Genomic DNA, 24,692 nt, shown 5'->3' with positions numbered 1-24,692 from the left:
CCACTGGAGCGACATCCCTCAGCGGAGCCGGCTTCTAAAAGTTCCGATTTTGTGCTCCGCGGCTCTATCACTTGCCAGAAGCGGCCGACGGAGGCCCCCTCCCCCGCCGTCTATCCTCCCGAATATCGCCTCGGATTCACTTCTCTGCACATCCTACCTTCCAGTAAGTGATTGCTTCTCTGTTCAGAGAGTTGTTGCTACTCTCTTCTTTGGTCTCCTGTTGAGTTCGTAGGTGTTCAGAATGGTTTGATCCCTATTCAGCTGAATTCCTGAGACCAGACGAAATCCACGTCTCCTACTCCTCCGCCATCTTGCTCCGCCCCCTGTCCCGGGATAGACTAAAATTTTACACGCAAAGTACTTTGTAGAGATCCAGGTATGCAGATGGCAGTCAGTGACTGACACCTAGTGTTATTATCCCAGTCTTATAGGTGCTCCCAGGATGTGGCCTCATATATGGATTCCTGCCTTGATGGTATGTCCAGTTCCCAAAGAATTTTAGGACAGGAGCCCAGCAGGCTTGGCTCTTGCCTCTCTGTGCTGACCCCTAGGCACACAGTCTTGAGGAGGGGCTCTCATACCTGATGACAGACTGACCTGACACTTGTAGCGTATATAGTCACCCTCTGTGACTTTGGGGACAACCTCACATCTTATTTTTGATTCGCTAGGAAGCAGGGGCTCCCTATGGCCGTTGCCTGTGTTGCTACCCCACGTTGCAGTTGGTATGTGTGGTTCCTGGCAGAGTATCTGCCTGATCTGTTCTCCTGTTGCAGTTAAAACATTAATGCCTGATTATAAGGTAAGATTTTTCAATCCTGAACACATATGTAGCACATTAACTTAAACAACACACATGGTGATGACTTTACAAGATCGAGTCCCTCAATAGTGAAGTCTACTTGTGTGTTCTTTCACAAAAATTGCACACTATTCCTCCCTTTCTGGTTACCACTCAAATTACTTTAGCATTGGTTATCAAGACTGATTCTCACTAAAACTGGAAGTAAGTTACACAAATGCTAGATTTAGCATATTTTTTCAGTGGCTCCAATGCCAGATTGATTCTAATAACAGTGGGTTAAATCAAAGTCTCATCACTTTAAACGAAGGTGACTAGAAGCAGAGTAAAAGAATCAATCTCAGTGTCCTTCCATCCATTATAAAAGAGGAATATGGAGAAAGTTAACATTAATTGAGCACCTGTGTTAGAAACCATGTGTGATACGATTCACATATGTTATATTAAATAAGTTTGCCCTTTTGTTACATTGTACAATTACATTCATATTCCTATGCATACCAACTTAGCATTTTTACAAAGCATAGTAAGTCGAGGTCTTTGCATGAACTGTATAGATGCAATAATTTATGGTGCTTTGAAAATTCTGTTTTGCCCCTAATCTTCATATTTGTTTTAACACATAAAATTATGAGCCATCTAGCAATACACATCTTTCTCTGTAGTCTGTTGGTCAAGCTAGCCATAGAAACAACCACTAAAAAGGCCAATTTTACTCAATTGTTTTATGTTAAGCTATCTTATAAGAAGTGATAGATCCTTTGTTTCATTTTGTGGACCCTTCAAAAACTACTTTGATAACTATAACAATTCAGTTTTTATTGTCTCCTATTAGTTTGCTAGGGCTGCCATAACAAAGTACCGTGGACTAGGTGGCTTTTAATCTTCTCAGAGTTACTGGAGGCCACAGTTCCAGATCAGGGTATCAGTGGGACTAGTTTCTTCTGTGGACCTCTCTCTTTTGCTTGTAGATGACCATTTTTTTTTCCCTGTGTCTTCCATGGTCTTCCCTCTGTGCCTGTGTCCTAATCACTTAGTATAAAACCAACATCCATATTAGGTTAGGGAACACCCTAGTGATCTCATTTTATCTCAATCATGTCTTTAAAGATCCTATATCTCCAAATGTAGTCACATTCTGAGATACTGGGATTAGAACTTCAACATAGGACTGGGGGCGGGGCACAATTCAGCCCCTAACACCTATTAACCCCTTACATTGAAAGAAATAATGCATCTTTCCCTACCCCTAGATGAAAACTATAGGTTTTTCTGCTTACTTGTCCAGGACCCCTGGGGATTCAGTTCAGAAATTAGAATGGTCTGTTTAATATTATTAATTGAAATTCTGAATGAAATGTAATCCCAAATCTTCTCCCTTTCTTGAAATTGGAAGTGCTTTCATGCTTTCGGTTGGAAGCATGCAGTGGGATAGGGCGTGGTTAACTTCTCTATTTTACCATCTTGAGAGCTGCTTATCTCTCTTGCCCACTCCCAAATTCCTCCAGGCTGCTATTGGTTTTTGATTCCTCCAGGGTCGTAAAAGTATAAGAGGTCTTACCTAAACTGTCTCTCTCTCTCTCTTCTTTTGTAAGTAAAGCGATAGAAATTTATTAAGTGAAGATACAGAAAAGACTCTCAAGAGTGAGAGGAGTCCCAACAGGGTTGCCACAGGGTTGGTCTTTTATAGAAAGCTAACCAGAGAACTTAAATTCTTTTAACATTTCTATTGATATCACCATGGAGGAAGGACTAGTTATAAAACCTTCAATGACTTACTTCCTCTTTAGGGTCTGGTTGGTTATTCCTTGTTGGTATCATAAACACCCACCCCACACACTTAGGGCAGGGTGATCCGACCCACCCCACACGCCTAGGTCAAGATATCCACTGATCTATTTGACAAAAATGGTAATTGGGGATCTTATCTAAGGGATGTGATAATCATTTTGGGCCTAATACTTGTTTTATGTTCATCCTTTTGCATGTGCTAATGCACGTACCATTTGCTGCACATCATGACCCCTGGAGCCATACCAGTAGCCCGGGGACCGAGCCCTGGATAGATTCTAACTGCCACACAGCCCACCGCCCCATTTCAGCAGGAAGCAGCCAGAGTGGTCATCATCCCATTCCCTAAAAGCAGTTAGGGTTACTATTCCAGGGGGAGGAATGAATAAGGGACAGGTGGAGCTAGGTAGGGAGACTATGAGATAGATAGGGGGCTATGTGATCAGGCTTACAGAAACCCCCCAAAACGTGGAGGCGTGGGGAAACCAGAGGTAAGGGGGCAAATTGGACCACGCTAAACTGTCTCTTGATAAACCCTTCCTGTTCTCTGGCATGGCAGAGATTTAAAGTTCCTTCTCCTGAGAGGGTTTATGGTTCTTTAGAGATTCCCATTGCTAAGCACCTCTCACTGCAGTGCTAATGAAGAGGACAATGCATATTTTATAAGTGGGCCACTTTCTATGACTTGACCAACTTGGGGAGGCAAGCTGACTCAGGCGGTGCCGTCATTTCAATTCAGTTGTCAGAGGCCAGCTTTACAATGTGTGAGTCAAGTCACAGCCTGCCACAATCCCCAAGAGCATGAAGCACATGGCAAGCAAGCTTTTAAAATGGTGTTCTCCATAAGTTGCAGGGCCTAGTGCAAAATACAAATGCAGGATTTATTGTTCAAAAATTATTAAGGCTTTCGAATTGTAGGGCCCTGCTTGAGGGCATATTGCACACCCAGGAAGCTGCCCCTGCCCTGAGTCCTCCTCTCAGTAAGGTTTGTCCCTGGAAGCTAGAATCCCAACCCCTCCTCTCTAGAGGCAGGGCCACTGTTCTTTTCCTAGAAAACCTGAATCTTTTCCACCTTGTGATACCTCCTGTTATGGGTTGAATTGTGTCCCCCATAAGAAATGCTGAAGTCCTTACCTCTAAGCACCTCAGAATGTGAACATATTTGGAAGTAAGGTCATTGCAGTTGGAATTAGGTAAGTGACTGTGAGATCATACTGGATAGGGAGGACCCTTAATCCAAAATGACTGGTGTCCTTAGGAGAAGACAGAGATGGAGGCATACACAGAAAACAGGCCTCTGTAATGACGGAGGCAGAAATCCGAGCCATGCATCGTCTACAAGCCATGGGGATTGCAGGCAAACACCAGAAGTTAGAAGCAGCAACAAATGCTTCTCCCTTACAGGTTTCAGAAGGAATATGCCCCTCCTGACACCGTGATTTCCAGCTTGTAGCCTCAAGTATTGAGAGACAATAAACTTCTATTGTTCACGCCACACAGTTTGTGGGAGTTTGTTATGGTAGCCCGAAGAAACGTGTACACCTCCTTTGATTCCGTATGATGGTTGAAGGGTCTAAAAGTCATGCAAGCAGTTTCCAAATTGTCATTGCAAATTTTGCATAGGGAAGTCTGATTTTAGATTTCACATCTGTTGTATCTTGGTATCTGGGTTGAGATTTGTAACACACACTTATGCTTTCTGAAAGCATCATTCATTTTTACAATCATTTTTCTATTTAAATATATCTTCATAAAGTGGTTCTTGACTGTGATGAGGTGAATTACCCGCTTTCATTGTAGACTTTATAGAGACCAGATTAATTTCTGTCTCTGAATTGAGGTACTCAAATGAGTTTAGGAACAATTCTTAACAGAGAAAAGGTGACAGTCAATTTCAATTTCAGTTCCTTTCAATCTTAACTGTTGTTTTTTAGAGAAGGTAAGCATTTTCATTACTGCACATACGCATGTGGTTTGTCCTGGATATTTCACTTTGGGGAGTATGTTCAAAGGCATTTATGTTATACTTCTTCAAATATCTACAAATAAAACATTTTGATGATTTTCAAGGACTGTTGGGAGAAGGATCTAAAATATTTTGCATATTGCTTTGTTTCACACAATGAAAGAATGTGTACTATACATACCATACTTAAGATCCTAATGTTGTATAGTTACTTCTTTAAAACCACTTTAATTTTCAGCCCTTTGAAAAATTTGAAATTTGAAAAGCCGCAAGCAAATTTTGCTCAGATTTGTAGCATAAGCCGCTCCTGGCAAAACTCTGCTGAAGCAATGCCAGATGCAGAGCAGGTTCACTGTTCTGTGTGAGAAGCTCAGGAACGAAACGCCCTCTGCTGGTTCTGCATTGCTACAGGGGTTCTTTCCTTCCATCTTAAAACGAAGAAACACTTAAAAGACCCACACTAATTTTTATATATTTACATTATGTTCATATACATTCCGTGTGTGTTTAGAAGGTTCATAAGTGTATTTGATTCAGCTTTATTATAGAGGTGGTGATTTTTCTAGACTTAGTTGTGAATTTATAAAATACTTTTCCTGTTGAATTCTTCCTATTTACTATAGAAGTTCACAGTTTGAAAGGACTCCGTCACTCTATGCCAAATGCTTCGCTTTCTCTTTGAAGAACCTAAGCCAACAGAGTTACAGGATTCACATACTTGGCCAGAGCCACTTCATGACAGAAGTTTCTCCGGACCACAGGCTCACTGGCATTTTCTTTCACTTGACTACACTGCCTCTTACATCCCATCACTTACTCATTTTACAACTTTGGGCCCTCTAGGAGATTGCTTTAGGTATTTGAAGTGCAGTCAATTTGAGAAGTCTGTTAGAGTCCAGAAGGATAAATTATTTTAAAAAGCTCACACACACATTCTAATAGTTTTCTTCCCCCCTCATTCGGTAAAAATAGCCCAGGTAAATTTGGATTGAAATAATAAGAAAATTGTTTAACAACAAAAATTAGACCTTTAACAATGTGATTTTTCAAAATGTTCTCTCTGACTGTATGTCACACCGTTGTGAAATTAGCCTGAGGAATGCATAAATGGAGTTGAATTCATCAGTGGAGCTGCCAAGGAAAGAGACTTTTGCTCCCAGACAGAATGTTTTTCTGTCTTAACTGATTTCAGGCTTCATCTCAGGCCTGTTAGCTCAGTGGTCTGTGTAGAAGCAGGTAAGGAGAGTAGGTAGCTTCTGGCTGTGTGATTTTGACTTACCTTATGTGCCTAAATGATATCTATGGTCTTTTACAGATTTAATGCTCTCAAATTCTATTGTTAAAAGTAGGATGTGGGGGCGCCTGGGTGGCTCAGTCAGTTGGGCGTCTGCCTTCAGCTCAGGTCAGGATCCCGGGGTCCTGGGATTGAGCCCCGCATGGGGCTCCCTGCTCAGTGAGAAGTCTGCTTCTCCCTCTCTCTCTGCTGCTCCCCCTGCTTGTGCTCTCTCTCTCTCTGACAAATAAATAAAATCTTAAAAAAAAAAATAGGATGTGCGTGTGTACCTCATGTTCAGTTTTCCCATCCGGTCCTCAACACCGTCCATGACACATTAACAACTTTACATTTCTGACTTGGTGCTCAGCACGTCTCCTCGTCTTTTCATTCCTGACTGGGTATGTTCTGCTCACATCACTAGAACTATCCTAATTTCACTTTGCCCAGAAAAAGACTACTACCTCACCTGAAGTTTTGGTACTTTTTTCACTCTCTTCTTGTAGCACTTTGTTAACTACTCTCACCTACTTACCTGCATTGTATTGCAGGCATGGCCTCATTTGTGTATATCTTTTTTAAAAATTTAATTTAATTTAATTAATTTATTATTTATTTTTTTTTTTTTAAGATTTTATTTATTTGAGAGAGAGAGAGAAACAGCATGACAGGGGACAGGGTCAGAGGGAGAAGCAGACTTCCTGATTAGCTGGGAGCCCAATGTGGAACTGGAGCCCAATGTGGGACTCGATCCCAGGACTCCGGGATCATGACCTGAGCCGAAGGCAGTCGCCTAACCAACTGAGCCACCCAGGTGCCCCAAATTTATTTATTTTTTAAAGATTTTATTTATTTATTTATTTATTTATTTGACAAAGAGAACACAAGCAGACAGAGGGCAGAGGGAGAGGGAGAAGCAGGCTCCCCACTGAGCAAGGAGCCCGACATGGGGCTCGATCCCAGGACCCTGAGATTATGACCTGAGCCGAAGGCAGACGCTTAACCAATTGAGCCACCCAGGCGCCCCTGTGTATATCTGGAAAGCAGGACAGCACTTAAACAATGGGCTTTGGGAAATGACACAGACCTGCATTTGGGACTATCCTCTGCTAGTCATCAGAACCAGAGTTACTATGAGTTGTCAAAATCTTGGCTCCCTCATCTTGGAAAGGGATAAAGATGCCCCCTGTTTTCTGGGCTACTTCAGAGGTTGAAGGAGGTAATTCATGTCAACTCTAAATGCAGTACTTGATGCAAATAGCATCTCAGTTTTAGTTATTATCTGCTCAAAGTCTAGGCATACAATCCACATTTGATGATATCCTGTCTCATCATTGTGCTCTATTTTATTTTTAAAATCCTGCTATCCCAATAACAAATATTAAAGATATATTTTTGAACACCTATGGAAACAATTCTAGGAAAAGAATATTTGCCCAATAATTACTTATTGAATTGAAATGAAAACAATTTGTCTTTGGAATTTCTAGTCCACTTTGTGAAAAACTGAGCAAGAGAGTAAGGTAAAAGAATGAGCAGGATACACTAATACAATAACCAATTTTGACATTTCTTCTTTCTTTCTACTTCATTGTTCAATCTTCCCATTTTAAACAATACTTTACTCTGTCTTGAAGGATTTTCAAGGAAGTCTACCATTCAAGAAATCTAATATATAAACATTATGTTCCAGCTACTCATACTTTACTCTTGTAGTACTGAAGAATATAAATTGCAAATTTAAGCCTAATTGGATATCCCACTAGATATGCTTGAACATGCAGATGCTGTTCTTTATGTGACTGTGGTAGAATTCTCAGATGGCCCCAAGATTCCTCTCCCAATATACATGCCCTTTATAAACACTCTCCCCTTGAGTGTGGGTGAGACTACTATCACAAGGAAGTCACTCACTCCATGATTACTTTATGTTATATAAGACCTAGAATTAGACAACTTAAGGAGAGAGATTTTCCTACTGGCCTTGAAGACACACACTGCCTTGTTTTGGAGAGGGTCAGCATAGCAGGGGTACTGAGAAGAGCCCCCCACTGCTCAGAAGAACTCCTGGCAGAGAGCCAGAAAAAAACAAAACAAAACAAAAACACAAAAAGCCACACCAAAAAACGAAATGATAGAAGCTCAGTTCTCCAACTGCAAGAAACTAAAATCTGCCTAAAACCAAGAAGTGTGGAAGGGGACTCTGACCCTCCAGTGAGGTCTCAGCTCTGGCCAACACCTTGATTTTAGTTCTGTGAGACCCTAAGCAGAGAACCAGCCATGTTGCGCCTGAATTAGACCCATAGAACTGTGAGATAATAATTTTGTGTTGTTGTAAGCCACTGAAGTTGTAGTATCTTGCTATATACAGTGATAGAAAACTGATACAGTGAGTGACCATCAGGAAAAAGGAAATACATACAAAAATTAGAATTATTCTTACCATGTGGAATATCTTCTCCCATGCTATGTCTCTATCATTTATTTATTCATTTAATCGTTCACCCATCTATTTATTCAACAAATACTTTTGAACATGTTAAATGTTTCAGACCTTATCCGAACCATATAGGCTCTTCATGAAACTTTGAATTCAAGACACGAACATCTAATAGGGTGCCCACATTTTTGTAAGAGTTTCCTCCACTCTTCCAACCTGACTTGAACTTTGTTCTCCAAGTTCTCTTTGTAATGATTTTCTGCAACAAATTATCTTCCTCTTTATGGTATTCTCTGCTATATTCCTGATTATATCATTCCTTAAATATTCATTCTCTGAACAATTTGCCCTCACACATATAAATTGCCAGGAAACGCAAATGGATTATTGGATGGGATAATTTCCTTCAGTCAAGGCAATTTAATACCTAGTTCCCCTCTATCACTATTTCACTGGTTAGTACCATGGAGCACCAAGATATTTGGTCTTTGAGGTTCTTATTGATTTATGCCAGCAAATGTAAAGCAGCGATAATATATATCATTCATGTGACATCTATATAAGCTAGTATATTTGTTTTAGTGTTTATTATCCACAAATTCATGGTGAAAGACTTTGTGTGATCCTTTCTGAATATATTTTTACTGGTGTTTGGGTAATATTTTCTATCTTAAAAGGTGTTCACTTTCATTATATCATTAGGTGCTTCTTGAAAGTCTGGTATATGGCATAATAATTAGATAAAAATGACTAAATATATAAAGAGCCTCAAAAGGCACATTATAATGTCCTAGATGGCACAAAGGTACACTTAATGTGTATCAGTTAAAATGGCCTTTAATCTGTAAAGGTAAACTACTCTTTATATTAGACATAATTTAAAAAAAAGTAACCTCCAGATTATTACAACATTTGCACTGGATGCAGATAAAACTAAATTTTTCTAGGTGGTTTCAAGCTTAAAGTAGTCCTTTGGATTTATGGCATTCATCATTGTGGCAAAAAAGATCAAGCTCTACTTAGTTTGCAAGTGAAACAAAGATTCAAGTGCAAGTAGTTCATTAGTTCCATAATCCCAGGAAAGACTAGTAGGTGAGCAGGGAAGGAAAAAGAACTAACAAAGGGTATGTTACAAATTATACTGTGGGTAACTGGAGCTTAAATATTTGGGGATCTCTGGTACAGAACAAGCAGTTCCCTTGAAGGGTGAAGAAGCTGGGATAACATTTGCCATCTGCCCTCAGTTGGCTTGAGGTGAGATTCCAGGTAGAATTAATTCCCCAGGAGTGACTAAGTGGGCAAAGCGGCCTCTGGCAGTGAAAGTCTACTTTGACAGGGGCTCAGACAAAAGGATAGAGGTTGGGTAGAACCTTTGGATGCTGGGGCTGCAAGCAAATGAGAGAAAGTACACGCCATTTGGGGAGCACCTGCTGTGTGTTAGGCAAGATGGAAGTCATTATGGAGATATGATAGACCACATATAATATATGTTTCTTCAATAACCTTTCAAGATAAGCATTGTATTTCCTCCTTTACAGATGAGGAGTAGGGTGCTTAAAAAGATTAAACAGATTCTCCCACGTCACTCAGTTTATGAGAACCTGTCTTTGAAATATGGTCTATCAGGTCCCAAATCCCATGCTCTTTTCACACACTTAACATTTGTTTCTTGAATATTTAAAAAATTAGATGATTCAGATTTCACTGTTTATCCTTAAAGTGTCCATTTGATCCCATGTTCATTTTTTTCCAGGATCTCATCTGATACCACATTACATTTAGTCATCATGTCTCCTTTGCCTACTCTGAGAGATGCTCAGACTTTCATCTTTTTGATGACTTTGACAGTTTTGAGGAGCACTGGTTAGGTATTTTACAGAATGTCCCTCAGTTTGTGCTTGTCTAATGTTTATCTTGTGGTTAGAATGTTTTTGAGAGGAAGGCCATGAAGGTGAAGTACCATTCTCATCATATCATATCAACGGTGTATGGTACCAACATGGCTCACAATGCAGAGCCTTGGTCACTTACCCAAGGTAGTATCAGCCATGTTTCTCCACCGTAAAGTTACCACCACCACCACCACCAGCTTTCATGTTTTACTGTTTGAAAACAAGTCAGTAAGCACAGTCCACATGCAAGATGGGCAAGAGAGTTAAATTCTACTTTCTGGAAGGGGGATTAATCTACATAAATTATTTGGAATTCTTCTTTACAGAAGATCTCAGAGATCAATTTTAACATGTCTCCAAAAAGTTATTCCAAAACTGGGGGCCATATCTTTATATTAGATTTATCTGTAACACACTAAGACTCCTGTAATAAATCTTGTTTGGGCCACTTGTTTCACTGGCAAGATGAAGAAAAGTTCTCTTTAGTAGATGGAATTATAATGTGACCATTTTTGCCACATAGAAGTGGCACTTGCTCTTAGCTGTGTGTAAGACATGGATTGAACACTGGCTTCTGTGAACTATAAAGACCATTTTGGGGGCACCTGGGTGGCTCAGATGGTTCAGCATCTGCCTTTGGCTCAGGTCATGATCCCAGGGTCCTGGGATCAAGCCCCGCATTGGGCTCCTTGCTTGGTGGGGAGTCTGCTTCTCCCTCTCCTTCTACTGCTCCCCCTGTTTGTGCTCTCTCACTCTGTCTATGAAATAAATAAAATTTTTTTTTAAAAAAGACCACTTTGATCCTTCCTTGATGTTGCAATGAGCATAAAATGCACCTCTGAATTTGCCAGGTTTTTAAATTTATTTATTTATTTGCCAAAAAAGTGTCTCTTAAAAAAATTCTGCATATCCCACCAGATGCACATATTTTACTTCTTTTAAATAAAAAGAACATCCCCAAATCTATTTAGAAAGTTAGCAACTAGAATGTTGGGGTAGAAATATACCTACCTGGTAGGTTTTCATTAGAAGACTACGATCCTTTATTAGAAACTGGAATGGACGCTAGGCTGTTTCTATGGTAACCTACTGAAGCCTTTTTTCCTTTAATGGAAAGGTATCATTTCTGTATATACTACATGTAGCTTCTTGCTCTCTACTGGATCAAGTCCTTTGATAAAAGAATAAAAGAAATGAACTGAAAGAAAGTTCTATAGTCTGTCCCTGCTTGTGGTGAAATTAGACTTGGGTACTAAATAACAAGAATAAAAAGCTCTTTTCATTTTGGCTGTATTCACCATGTCATTTTTGATAACAGAAGTTCATGTCCAAGTATTTTCATGAGGTTGTATAAGGAATAGGTTCCAAGCTCTCCTTTGACAACCTTTGCAGTCTGAAAGCTCTTTGCTCCTTTTGTCCCTTCAAATCAAAATTCCCTTGCTTGACATTTACATTCTATTATAATCTTAGCTCCTCTACTTATAAAACTTACTGTTCCACTCTCCTCATCCAGGCCTTCTACTCCATCTGGGCTAGTATCCCCAATGTCTTTGCAGACACTCCATTCTCTGTGCTCACCAATGTCTTTGTGACCCTTTCAGACCCACTCCTGTTCTTACTAGACCCTTCTCTGAATGCCTCCGAAAGCATAGCAGCACAAATACTTTTTGTTTCAACAATGATTGCTTTGTATTCTCATTGGGACTGAGTATAGGGATTGTGTGCCTATTTATTTATATTTCATCTTGTAAGAAGTGGAAGTAGATTTAAACAGAATTTTACATAGCTATGTAACATACACACAGCAAGAAATAAGAGAGAAAAAAATCCATCTGCATAAACAATGGTAATGTTTAAAAGAATGAAAGAATCCAATATAAGGCCAATATAAATATTTTTCCACAGAATATTAGTAATTTTCTCTGGATGAACCATGTGTTTGGCAATAAAGAAAGAAAAGAAAAACCTGTTTCTCAGGAGACAACGAACTCTTCATTTTTTTTTTTTAAGATTTTTTATTTATTCATTTGTCAGAGAGAGAGAGAGAGCACAAGCAGAGGGAGAAGCAGGCTCCCTGCTGAGCAAGGAGCCCGATGCGGGACTCGATCCCAGGACCCCGAGATCATGACCTGAGCTGAAGGCAGACGCTTAACCGACTGAGCTACCCAGGCATCCCGACAACCAACTCTTCTTAATACTCAGTGCAGTATGAAATTCTCTTAGGGACACTCATGGAAGGATTCCATGTCATGTAACAAATAGCATCTTTTTCAACTTCCCTATACACAGAAAAAGAGTTTGAGTTTTGGGTATATTTTCATATTCCTCTTGGCACTGCCCATAAATTGCTGGGTATACATACGGTATTCAAGGAATTCTTTTTTTTTTTTTTTTAAGATTTTATTTATTTGACAGAGAGAGACACAGCGAGAGAGGGAACACAAGCAGGGAGAGTGGGAGAGGGAGAAGCAGGCCTCCCACCGAGCAGGGAGCCCGATGCGGGGCCCGATCCCAGGATCCTGAGATCATGACCCGAGCCGAAGGCAGACGCTCAACGACTGAGCCACCCAGGCGCCCCTCAAGGAATTCTTGATTAACAGAGTTGTTTTTTTTTTTTTCTTTAAATCATTAGGTTTTGGTGACTGACAGATTGCTTAAAATTTTCACATTGTTCTAAGACATTTTCCAGAATAATTTTATATATATATATATATATATATATATTTTTTTTTTTTTTTCTAAATTCTATCCTTTTAAATTCATGTCCCCTATCACTGGAACAAAGATTTCACAAATCATCTGGACTTCATGCTCTTTCTTATCTAACAGTAGGGATAAAGAATACTAGAACTGTGAACATCTAGTTCAACCATATCAATTACAGTATTAGAAACTAAGGGCAGAAAGGGTAAAGAACTTCCATACAGCCATTGGTATGAACTGAATGTTTGTGTTTCCCCCTCTCTCCAACTCTTATGTTGACCCTAGCTGCCAATGCAGTGACATTTGCCAATAAGGTCTTTGGGATTTAATTAGGTTTAGATGAGGTCATGAGGGTGGAGCCCCAATGATGGGATTAGTGCCCTTACAGGGAGAGGAAGAAAGAGACCAGAGCTAGCTCTCTTTCTGCCACATGAAGACAAAGCCAGAATGTGGCACCGTACCAGCCAGGAAAGTGTCCCCACCAGAACCTGACCATTCTGGCATCCTGATCTGGAACTTCCAGCCTCCAGAACTGTGAGAGAATAAAGGTCTGTTGTTGAAAACACCTATGATCTTGTGTTATGGCAGCCTGAGCAGACTAAGATAGCAGAGAGCAATTTGACACCCAGGTCTTCTGATGCTATCTTGACTTTTTACCAAAGCTGACTCAGATCAAGTATGATATAGTATAATAAAGTATATGAAAAATAGAACCCGTTTATGATATCTTTCTATTACAGTTATTCTGAGAATCAAATTTTATGTACATTTAAAGCATCTGGTAAAGGTCTACTATAGGAATAGTGTTCAATATATAACAGTTTTCACCCCAACACCATCACAGGCTGTTAGGACCAAAAATTCATGCTCTATTCTTAAAAAATCTTTAAAAATAGAAATAACTAAACCGACTCATGTTGCTGATCTATGCTTTAATTTAGTGTAGAATGCAATTAATCCTATAAAAATATTGTTTTATGCAAAGAAGAAATTATTGGTATACTTTTATTTAAATAAAAATGATAGGTTTTAATGGTGAGAATAGATTATTAACTAGGAGGATTGCCTAATAAAAGGAGAAAGAACTGTTCATAGTTTAACAGAAAAGCAATGACATTCCCATGATATCTCAGATAAAATTCTTATTTACTTGACACAAAGAATATATAATTAGGACCATTAAAATATGAAAGATATTTTGTCACTATTGTTATGTCTACATTTCTAACCATGAAAAATATTTTTGGAATATATACTTAATTGTGAACAAATAAAAACCCTAAAACATTTTGTTTTCTGTCATCCAGATATGTAAGCTTGCCTTTAATTGGTTCATCTTCATAATATATACGATAACTCCTTTTATTTATTTATTTATTTATTTATTTATTCGTTTATTTATTTGAGAGAGAGAGCAAGCAGGAGGGAGGGGCAGAAGAGGAGGGAGAGAATCTTAAGCAGGCTCCACAGTCAGCGTGGAGCCCAATGCAGGGCTGGATCTCATGACTCTGAGCTCATGACCTGAGCAGAAACCAAGAGTCAGATGCTTAACTGACTGAACCACCCAGGTACTCCTGATAACTCCTTTCAAAAACTGGTGAGTATTAAGTAAAGAATGCTTTAAGAATCTTGGTGATACAAAAATATTATACCTGACATTTTACTTGGCTATAAAATTTGCAGATTTTATAGAGTTTTCCTTTTTCCAAACTTTATGTTTCTTTCCCTGACACTGGTTAGTCAAGTATTTGAATATGAATTTCTTTTCTAGTTTTTTGTTACTGAGGCTTTATTGTGCTAACTTTTCTTTCCTGAAAAATCAAGATTTCATATTTGAAAGAAAAATAAAAACCGAGAAATACCCTTACCTGTTCCTTCTCTTCAACAGAATTTAATAACTATGATAGAATTAAGAACTCAGTAAGATGAAGAGTATCTTAGGTATAGCAAAGCAAATAATTTTAAGTATGGATTCTGCTTGGCTTCCAGTGAATATAAAAGTAGGCTAGCCAACACTGTTAATTTAGAAATCATAGACATTGTTTACCTTACCTAGAAGTTAATAAAGTGGTTTTTACTACTCAATTAAGCCAAGATTAAACTATTACATCATCTACTATAAACCGCTTCACATGGAAATTAAAATAATTATTTACATCCTCAGTGAAATTTAGGCACACATGTGGTCTAAGGGGGAAAAACAGGAGATCATTTCAAAGGACCTTAATGTTCTTTATATATAGTAGATTCATGCATTCACATTGTTAATTTTTTTAATATTAAATATACAAAAATGTCATCAGGAAGATTACTTGAACAAGGCAGCAGCTCAGTAATGATAAGACTAGGGTGCTGAGTCAAGAAGAATTATGCTAAGTCAGGAGAAAAGCACTTGAAGATAAAACGGAGAGAGAAATGAGGTTCAGAGGATTGAAACATCGCCGAGGGGAAAAGCTCTGCTGGGACTAAATGGCTGAATGCAGACAAGCTTATTTTGGTAATGTTAGCGGAAAGCTTGGAGTCTGTCTGTACTTAACATGGACTGCAAAGGAGATAAACGGGTGAGGTGAGGGAACAGACTGATGTTGCTAACATTTTTCTTCTAGTAGATTTTTGTGCTAACAGCTTACCCTTCTCAGTAAGAAAAGTTCTACTGATGGTGTGAGATAAGAGAAGCAGTGTGTGTGTGTGTGTGTGTGTGTGTGTGTTGGGATTTTATTAGAGTAGTATTAAACTTTCTTCTTTATGAGAATGTGTGATATTTAAGTTTTTAAGGGAGGGTTTAAAAAAATTTTTAAAAATTCTGGGAATCCCATTAATAAAATGAATATAAATTTACATGTATTTCCCAAAGAGCTTAAAGTATTTTAACATTTAACCCTACAGAAATTTAATTTTAAGGCCTTTAGAGCATAGGCTGATGCGATGATACACCATAATTAATTGATTAATCAACAGAATAAATATTTCTTTTGTCCTGCTATGTGCACTGACATACTTTGATAGCATTGTCGTTTCCTAAGATGACTTTTATTTTTTTTTAAGATTTTTATTTATTTATTCGAGAGAGAGAGAGATGAGAGCATGAGCGAGAGGGAGAAGCAGATTCCCCGCTGAACAGGGAGCCTGACTCGGGGCTTGATCCCAGGACACTGAGATCATGACCAGAGTGGAAGGCAGATGCTTAAGGGACTGAACCACCCAGGCGCCCCCTAAGATGACTTCTTAGAGACTGTTGTCCCTCTAAATTTAGTCTGGTGTCCCTCCTTGTTGCTTTCTTTATCAGGAATCAGAGTAGAAATTTTTATCACTTATCATTTCAACACCAGGAATAATTGAACCTTTTTGAAGGTGGCTTGTTTTTATCTTATTGACACAATGAATCATATAACCAATTTTGTACTTATTAACTAGAAAGCTCAAAGCCAAGGGTGTGGCTTATTTAAATGAATGTGGGATTTCAGGGAATTAATCTTAAGTACTTTAAAAAGTACTTTCTAGGTTAACTTGCACTGCCAATTTTTCCATAGCTTTTGAAAAAATGTCATGTGATAGGTATTAACTATCGTTATGTAGAGATACATAACATTACACCCAGAGGAAAAGATAAATCAAAGAGATGGCCAATATTAGTGCTCAAATTATAGGAAACCTTAAGAAAAAAATTTCACAATCTCTGAGTAACTACTACCAGGGCAAGAAAGGGGTTGAACACAATAGATTTGCTCTTTGTTTTTATGCCAGGAAACACTCCAACCAGGCAAACTAGGCAGAATCATATCCTACGTTTAAGTTTAAGTTCCTGCAAATTTCAATCAATTCCAAGCTTACCAGATATTCCTTCAATATAAATAATGATGCTCTCCTCCAGCTTGCATGTATCCAGCTCATTGAAACATTTAATGAATGGTACATGCTCCTTCTTTCCTCTTAGGCCATTTCATTTCACTTGCAAATTTACCCTGGTGATTTTAATTCTATTGCACAAACTTTACTACAAGGGGACCAAATAAACATAGAAAGGGCTTCTAAGTAATTATAGTACTGATAAAAATGCAAACTGTAAAGTCAATTCACTTTTGTTGAATGAATGTATTCATTACAATCTGTGAATACCGTAGAATGCATTACTAAAATAATTAAGCTCTTTCTAGGAGAGGGTTTGTAATAAGGCAGGAAGTATTTGTTTACTCTCAAAATTTGTTTACTGTCATAAGGTTAGATTCTTCTTAAATATAAGTAGTCACATTTTAGAGGAGGAGACATTTGTTTGAAAATATTGGTAAGACCTAATGATCTCTTCTTTACCTTGGCAGAAAACATGGTTTTAATAAATGGCTAGCATAAGCTTCCCTAAAGGCTTGCTATCTTGAAAAATGGCTGTGAATCACTTACTACAATAAATTACATGGAATGTTTCCATATGCTTTCTAGCTCCCTCCAAATGAGTGGCTCCAGGGAGAAAGAGAAACATTCTAATGCATTTGCTAAAATGTGAGTATTTTTCCATCATTTTATATTTTTTTGTCTTTAGAAAAAATGAGTACAATATGCATGAGGGCTGCTTTTTCCCCTTTTGATTAAAAAGATACTGCAATTCAAAGGGAAACACTCACCTTGGATTCTTGAAAATTTTACATATACTTGTTATTAAAGTAAAATAGTTATTTTATAAATATTAATCTAACTTGTACCCAATTATAGGTATATTTTTTATAAATTTTAAATAAAAAATAGTGTCAGATATATGACCAATAAGACTAAGGCCTATTTGCCAATTTTGATATTAGCTCCTTTAAGCTGAGGTAAATGTCATTTAAAAGCACCATTAAAAAAGAATGGTATTTCTACATCCAAAAGAGAAAGCATAAAACAAAGCAATAATTAAAATATATAAACTGTTTAAAAGTCTGTACATAAAAACACACCAGAAACAAAATGTCAAATCAGAAAAAAATATCTGGAACATGTATCACAGAAGGTAATAATCTTAATAAAGTATTTTTATAAGTGGAGAAGAGAAACAAGAGCTCCCTCAACCACCAATGAAAATGTAAGCAAAAACAAAGGCAAAAATGTGACTAGAAAATCTACAAAGTATTGATGTCAATTTTTAAATTACTTACATGCATTGATAACATTAGAGATACAGTTTAAAAAAGATAAAATGTTTCTCCCATACTAAATTGGCAAACATGAAAACCAGAACAAAGCAAAAATACAATAGACCCATTTAGTGTTGTCCAGTCTGACCACAATCCTGGCGGAGTGGGGTTAGAAATCAATACAAATGCAGTGAACATACATTTGGTGGGGAGTCAGCCAGATTTAGATTCAAACTGGCTTTACCTCCTAATCATATTACCAATCTCTCAGGGTTCCCATTAGACTCGTGAGTAAAATCAGGATAATACTACTATGTACTTCATAGATTGTTGTGGGAATCAAAGGCAGTAATGTATATAAAATATTTATCATGGTGCCTCTTCGTAGTTTAGCAAATAGACCCGTTAAACTAGTAAAACCTTAAAAAGGACAATTTGTCACTATTATTAAAAACCTTATAATGTCGCATAAGTTTTGACCTGTCAAATTTACTTCTAGACAGTATTTCTAAAGAAGTAAATATAGATGCTCACTAGATTTTAGCTACAAGGTTATTGATGAGCCTCACCTATAACAATAAAAATTCACAGTACTAATGGTACTGTATATTAAATAATAAGGGATTGATTAAAATAAATTATAGCGTATCCATTCAAATATGCCCTGTTCAGGTTAAGAAATTGTTAGCCAATGGAGAGCCAAAAAGTAGCTAAACTATTTGGGTTTTAAACAGTATGTCTTAAGTTTGTGAGTGGAGTAGTAGGTGGTCAACAGTGCAAGTAGACAGAACAGTATCAGTGAACTACAGAGATATGAAAATGCACAGAGCCCACAGGGAATAGAAAATTATCAGACATGTCTACAGCACGAAAAAACTATTAGAACATCAAGGGAGACAATACTGGGAAGTCCGATGAGGATGAAATTATGTGGGATTTTGTATATATACATAACTAAGGAATATATAACTATATACATAACTGAGGAATTTTTATGTGATTCATTGGGCAGGGGAGAATTGCTGGAGATTATCATATTTTAATTATAATGTGGCCTATATAGAATATAAGCCTGGAATTCCATATGATGTGTGGAAATAATGAGGTTTTCTGACCACATAGGTGAAAGAAGATACAGGCTAGGACAAAGAAAGAGGCCCTAGTTGTAAAGGGTCTTAGAGATCGGAGTCAAGACATATTATTTTCATGTTAATATCAGGGTTGGGTGACCAATCAAACTTTAGAAGTGTCTATGCTGGGTTTCAATTTTGGATGCTTATGTTAAAGAGAAGAAAATGAGCACAGTCTGGAAACAGTTGCGTTTGAGATGTCTGCAGAGATTCCCAATAATTACTTGGCAACAGATTCCAGAGTTCAGGAGAGACGTTGGAGATGAAGATATAAATCTGAGTCATGAGCATTGTAGGGGACATAGAACTGCTTCCAGGAATCAATTTCATCTTTTCAGAAGTAAAAAGAAGATGATCCCATAACTTTTAGTAACATACGTTCTACCAGGAAATTGCAAGTTTTTCCTTCCCTTATAAAAATTTATGTTCAAGTTTGAATCAAATTTATTTTCATTCTTTTGAAAGTGTTTAATGGTCATCACCTTCTTTGTTAATGAAAGCATTTCGAGAACAGATAGGAATGGACTTTCTAATTATGTCATTATTCTTTGAGACAGAAGGTTTTTATTACTAAGGTTCTAAAAGAATACCTCAAAAAAAAAGAATACCTCAAGATGATTAAATTAAATGTTGAATGTAATAATAATTCTACACTTGGTGTCTTATTTTTATGGTATCTTGCTACAAAAACTTCCATGCATTCTTTCATTTAGTTGGCTAGTTTTTATTAGGTGTCTACTGTATCCCAAGCCCTGCAGGGGCTAGGGGTGGAGGGAGAGTATGTTGGATATTTGAGTGTTTAAGTGTTTAAGAAAAGTATTTCCAGCAACTACTGAAAGTAAGTTTCTTCCTGATATCTCCAAGAATATTTAAAAAAAAAAATAACAAAACTCCTGTGCAAGGAGAAATGGTTAAGGGATAGTTGTCAACAAATATAAAGCACCTTCTTTTAGAAATGAAACCAAGCGGAAATGCTAAAAAAAAAAACAAAAAAAAAAAAACAAAAACAGTGTTAACACTTCTTAGGAATTTTGTGTAAAAGCAGGAGTGAGAAACTTGAATATTTTATATGGGTTGGGGCTACTTTTAAAAAATTTTAAACTAAATAACCATAAAAATAGATACTGCTTCCATGGTAACATAAGAGAATAACAATAAAGCACAGGGAAGGTAGCTCTGAGAATAAAATCCTAAAATCTGTTCTTTTCTAAAGTTAAGTAAAAAATGTAAACATGTCCCTAATTAGGGACTAACTAGAATTAATCATCCAAGAAATATTGATTTCCATCAAAGTATAAATCATAATAGGGTTTTATGTGATGGTTTATTTCAAAATATAAAAACAACAGGAGAAAAAAAAAAAAAAACAGGAGAGGCAGTTCATTTTATTAAGCTTAACAAGACCATAGAAGTGCTGTGCATTTACCTTGCCTCTGGCATTAGCCACCGAAACTTTTATTTTCTTAGAGAGAAAAGAGAAACAATTGAGAATAGAAACCGAAATACATAAAGAGAATAATTAATGTCAATAGACCAGTATATGTACTGAGTGTCTAGTATATGCCAGGCTAGTGTTAGTTACTATATAAATTTTACTAATCTTCAGAGGAAAAAAATTTGGGTGAAAGTCTTTTACCCATTTTATAAATAAAATAGTAAAGCTAAAAAATATTAAGTAATTTACCATAAATGACCCAATTAATCAGGTCAGAGCAATGCTCTAAAATGATACTCTTTTGGGGTGCCTGGGTGACTCAGTCGTTAAGTGTCTGCCTTTGGCTCCGGTCGTGATCCCGGGGTCCTGGGATCGAGACCCCGCATCGGGTTCGCTGCTCAGGGGAAGCCTGCTTTTCCCTCTCCGTCTCCCTCTGCTGTTCCCCCTGCTCATGTTCTCTCCCCCCACCCCGGTCTCTCTCTTAAATAAATAAATAAATAATAACTAAATAAATACAATCTTTAAAAAAAAAATAAAGTGATACTTTTATTCTCAATAGTTCAATTTTCTCCATTTTTATTTGTTTAATTATGAAAGTAATACATATATATAGAAAAATGTGGGGTAAAAAGTAAAGTTTCCCTCTCTAACTCATTCTTCTCACCAGAGGTAATTATATTCCAGATAGATTGCTATGCATTTCTAACAGATTATATTGCATCTATATAAATACAGATATTATAGTTTATAGAGAAAAATGTTCACATACATTTCTCATAAATGAAGTCATTCAAAGTAAGTTATATTCTGGATTTTTTCCCTCCTTTTCCATTTTCCACGACAATGCATATAGACCTCTTTCACTCACTTTGGTGGCTATGGAGTATTCTGTACTATGGATGCACCACAATTTATTTAAACATTCCTGTCTTGGTAAATATTGAGTTGTATCCATTGTATTTGTTATAGCAAAAAGGGCTCCTGTAAACTTTCTTCAATGCGTATCTGTAGACATGAATAACTATTCATGTAGATGGAAGAAAATTCATTTTAATTTCTACTTTGTCATTAAGTTGACAATGCAGAAACATTAGAATATATGTAGGTGTGGGTTTTTATTTATTGTTTGTTCACCTTATTTATGAATCCCTAAGATTGGTGTCTTTATATACTTTTGGTTACTATGACAATAACAGCATTCTGTGGCAATGTCTACATAGTACTAAGGTATAAGTCTATTGTTCTGACCATGAATTCTTTCATCTATTTACTTGACTATTAGTTATTAGTTACCTACCACATCCCAGGCCTTCAGCCAAGTTCTAAGTGAAGAGAAGAATAAGACATAGTCCTGGACAACAAGAAGGTTATGGTAGAGTGGGATAGCTTATTTCTGGGTATTTGAACACTTGTAAATGAGCGATATCATTTTTAACATTAATGATCCAGGTGTTTTGTTTCATTTAGACAAACACAGGTATATGACTGGTTATCTTTTTGAACATTAACTATGGCAACTTAAAAAAATCCATGAGGATAATTCATCTAGGTTATCTTCCTTTTCATTTCCTATCTTCATTTTCATCTGCATTAGAGCCAGAATGATGTCATAAATAATGTTTTTTTTTTGGAATTCTGTAGGTCACCATGGTACAGATGATTAGTTGACTTTTTCACCAGCTGGTGAAACACATTATGGACACAGTTCTACATGTCCACCCAGTATTAATGGTAAATAAACTGTGAGGACATTTACACATGTAAGTGTAGTAAAATGTTCCGTGTTTTTGTGCTAGAGGTATTCAAGTAACATATTTCTGGCCAAAGAGACTTACAAGAGGGAGTGTAAAAAGCCTTTAGGTAGTCTTGTTTTTCCTAGTCAAAGGACAGTTATGGCTACTGCAGCTCTTCTCTACCCCAACTTCTTCCTGCCTTGAATGTGGATATGATGTCTGGAGTTTCAGCAGCCCTCATGTGACCAGTTGATGATAAAAGTGAATTTTAAGGATTGAAGAATGCAAAGTTAGAAAGTTTTTGATTTCTTGACAAAGTCACTGAAGACCTGAACAAATGTCAAGAGTTGATCACCTTCAGATTTCTTACTTCCATTTGTGAAAAAATTAAACCCTGCACATTTAGTCCTCGAACAGTTAAGCTGTTTGCTGTTTCCAGCTGAATTCATTGGGATTCCATTGGTTTTGGTAGTAGAGGCCTCTCACATTCATTGTGAATCACTATAAAAGCTGGACCATTTCTGAATGCTCTGTCATTGTTCTGTCTGTATTGTTTTTCCTGTTATTTTCTTTCATAAAGTTATTTTTCCATGCTGTAACCTAGAAACTTTGATTTAAATTTTTCTGGTTAAGTTGAAATTTTGGAACACTAATTAGGATTTTAATAAATTTTTTTAAGAAGAAAATTTCATTTTTGAATGTTCTCCATTGAATCTCACAGGTCCTATTTGAAATATGATGACAAAACTCAACAGGGCTATTGCTTTTTCCCTGTAGATTCTTGACACATTCAGCTGCATTACCAACATAACCATGATGTTGTGCTGCATAGAATAACTTTTACTTCCTAATTTCACTATAATGCACTAGATAAAGAACTCACTGGTGTGTTTCTCCTCAATTTCTGTGGACACCTTGTCAACAGAGGATTAGCTACCTCAAACTGAGTTCCTACCAATTCCAAATTCTGCCTCTCAAAATGGCCATGACAGCAGGGCTGCTCCACCTGAAGACTCACAGCTAAGCAGCGTCCACATGGTCCACCTTGCAGACTCACTGTCCAGTATTTAAAGAGAGTACAAGGATCCTTGTTATAGTCTGACAGGTCTCTGATAATTGGACGGCAACACACAAAAAAGCTGTCCTAGACTTGTAGTCAGCCATCAGTTTTGTTTAAAGACTTCATTTTTACCTGGTTCAAAGGGCATCTTCAGATAGCCAAAGCGCAAGTGTAACAGATGTGCTTACCATGCATTTTAAAGTTTACTGAACCTCAGAAATTCATAGAAAACATGATATACATAAACACAAAAGAAATTTAGAATCACCATTGGGAAAACATCATGGTTGTTGAGGGATTACTTTATACTAGTCAGAAAAAAGAATAAAATGTAGTGTTCATTTGCTCATACATGGTAAAATGAGATAGGTCTAAAATATTTGGCTTTCATTAATTGGGCTCGTTGAAAGTGTTGCCCTATTTATTAAATTCTGTAGTGCTTTTTTAAGATACTTGGGGTAACAAAATAGCCAAATTAGTTCTTGATTTGAATGCCCATTAATTCCCTAAGTTAAGACTTTATTGTTATTGGCATGTGAGTCATGGTTTACTGTGATAGTTTTCACAGCAATATTTTCCCCCCAAAGATGAAGTTGATTAAAAACAAAAGAGAGTTTACCTGATTTCCTCCCATACCATGACAGTTGAATATACCCACTTTTTCATTTTCCTTGCGGCCCATGTTGTCTAAACATTGGTTGGTTTCAACATTTCTTATCTAAAGGAAACACACAAAAACAGAAGTCAGATAGTGATGTAAGTCAGAAAATCTTCCTGCTGTTACCAAATTGTATATTGATAATGAGAGGATACATGTTTGCAAGGATATTTCTCCAAGAAGAACACATTGTTTTAAATATTGATTTTTCTTTTTCTATGTCTGTTCTTAATTTTGTGTAAATTTCTATCTCCTACTGTAGTAAACTTGAACAGCAATGGCATTGTCATTAGCATCTAATCAAGAGGCACTCGTTTATAGCATAGTATCAGAGAAAGAGGAAACATTACAAATTAGTCATTCTTCCCAAAATCCTTTTAAAAGTAAGACAGTTGCCAAATTCCACTCAGAAAACCATAATCTATTCTTGAACTCCTGTGGTACCATATGCAAAGGAATAGAAACAAATTGGTTAAATATTCAAATTTATGTGTTTTTAGATAGCTTTATTACTAGATGTTCCATCCTATGTTGATGGAAGTTTAATTATTGCTTATTTCTGTAACTAAAACATATTCATACATCTTTTTCTTCATTCCTAATGCCAAACTTAATGGAAAAGAGTTGACCTTAGCTAAGGAAAGCTATTACAAGACTAAATGGTGATTTCACATTAAAAATGCCTTAAAAACAAGATTAAATTG

The 24,692-nt window shown here is 37.0% G+C and overlaps 1 protein-coding gene across 2 annotated transcripts in view; it reads right to left on the bottom strand.

The window, feature by feature from the left end:
* The window catches only part of GALNT13 (polypeptide N-acetylgalactosaminyltransferase 13), a 565,045-nt gene that overhangs the window by 27,035 nt on the left and 513,318 nt on the right, over positions 1–24,692 (bottom strand). For both annotated transcript variants that reach the window (XM_027590905.2, XM_027590904.2), the window contains exon 11: positions 23,950–24,048. In XM_027590905.2, coding sequence (XP_027446706.1) covers positions 23,950–24,048 — 99 coding nt within the window. The remainder of the gene's footprint in view (positions 1–23,949; positions 24,049–24,692) is intronic.

The sequence above is a fragment of the Zalophus californianus genome, chromosome 3 (genome assembly GCF_009762305.2).
Source record: "Zalophus californianus isolate mZalCal1 chromosome 3, mZalCal1.pri.v2, whole genome shotgun sequence".
Lineage (NCBI taxonomy): Eukaryota > Metazoa > Chordata > Mammalia > Carnivora > Otariidae > Zalophus > Zalophus californianus.
Note: the sequence above shows the minus strand (reverse complement) of the source record. Positions and strands in the feature narration are given on the sequence as shown.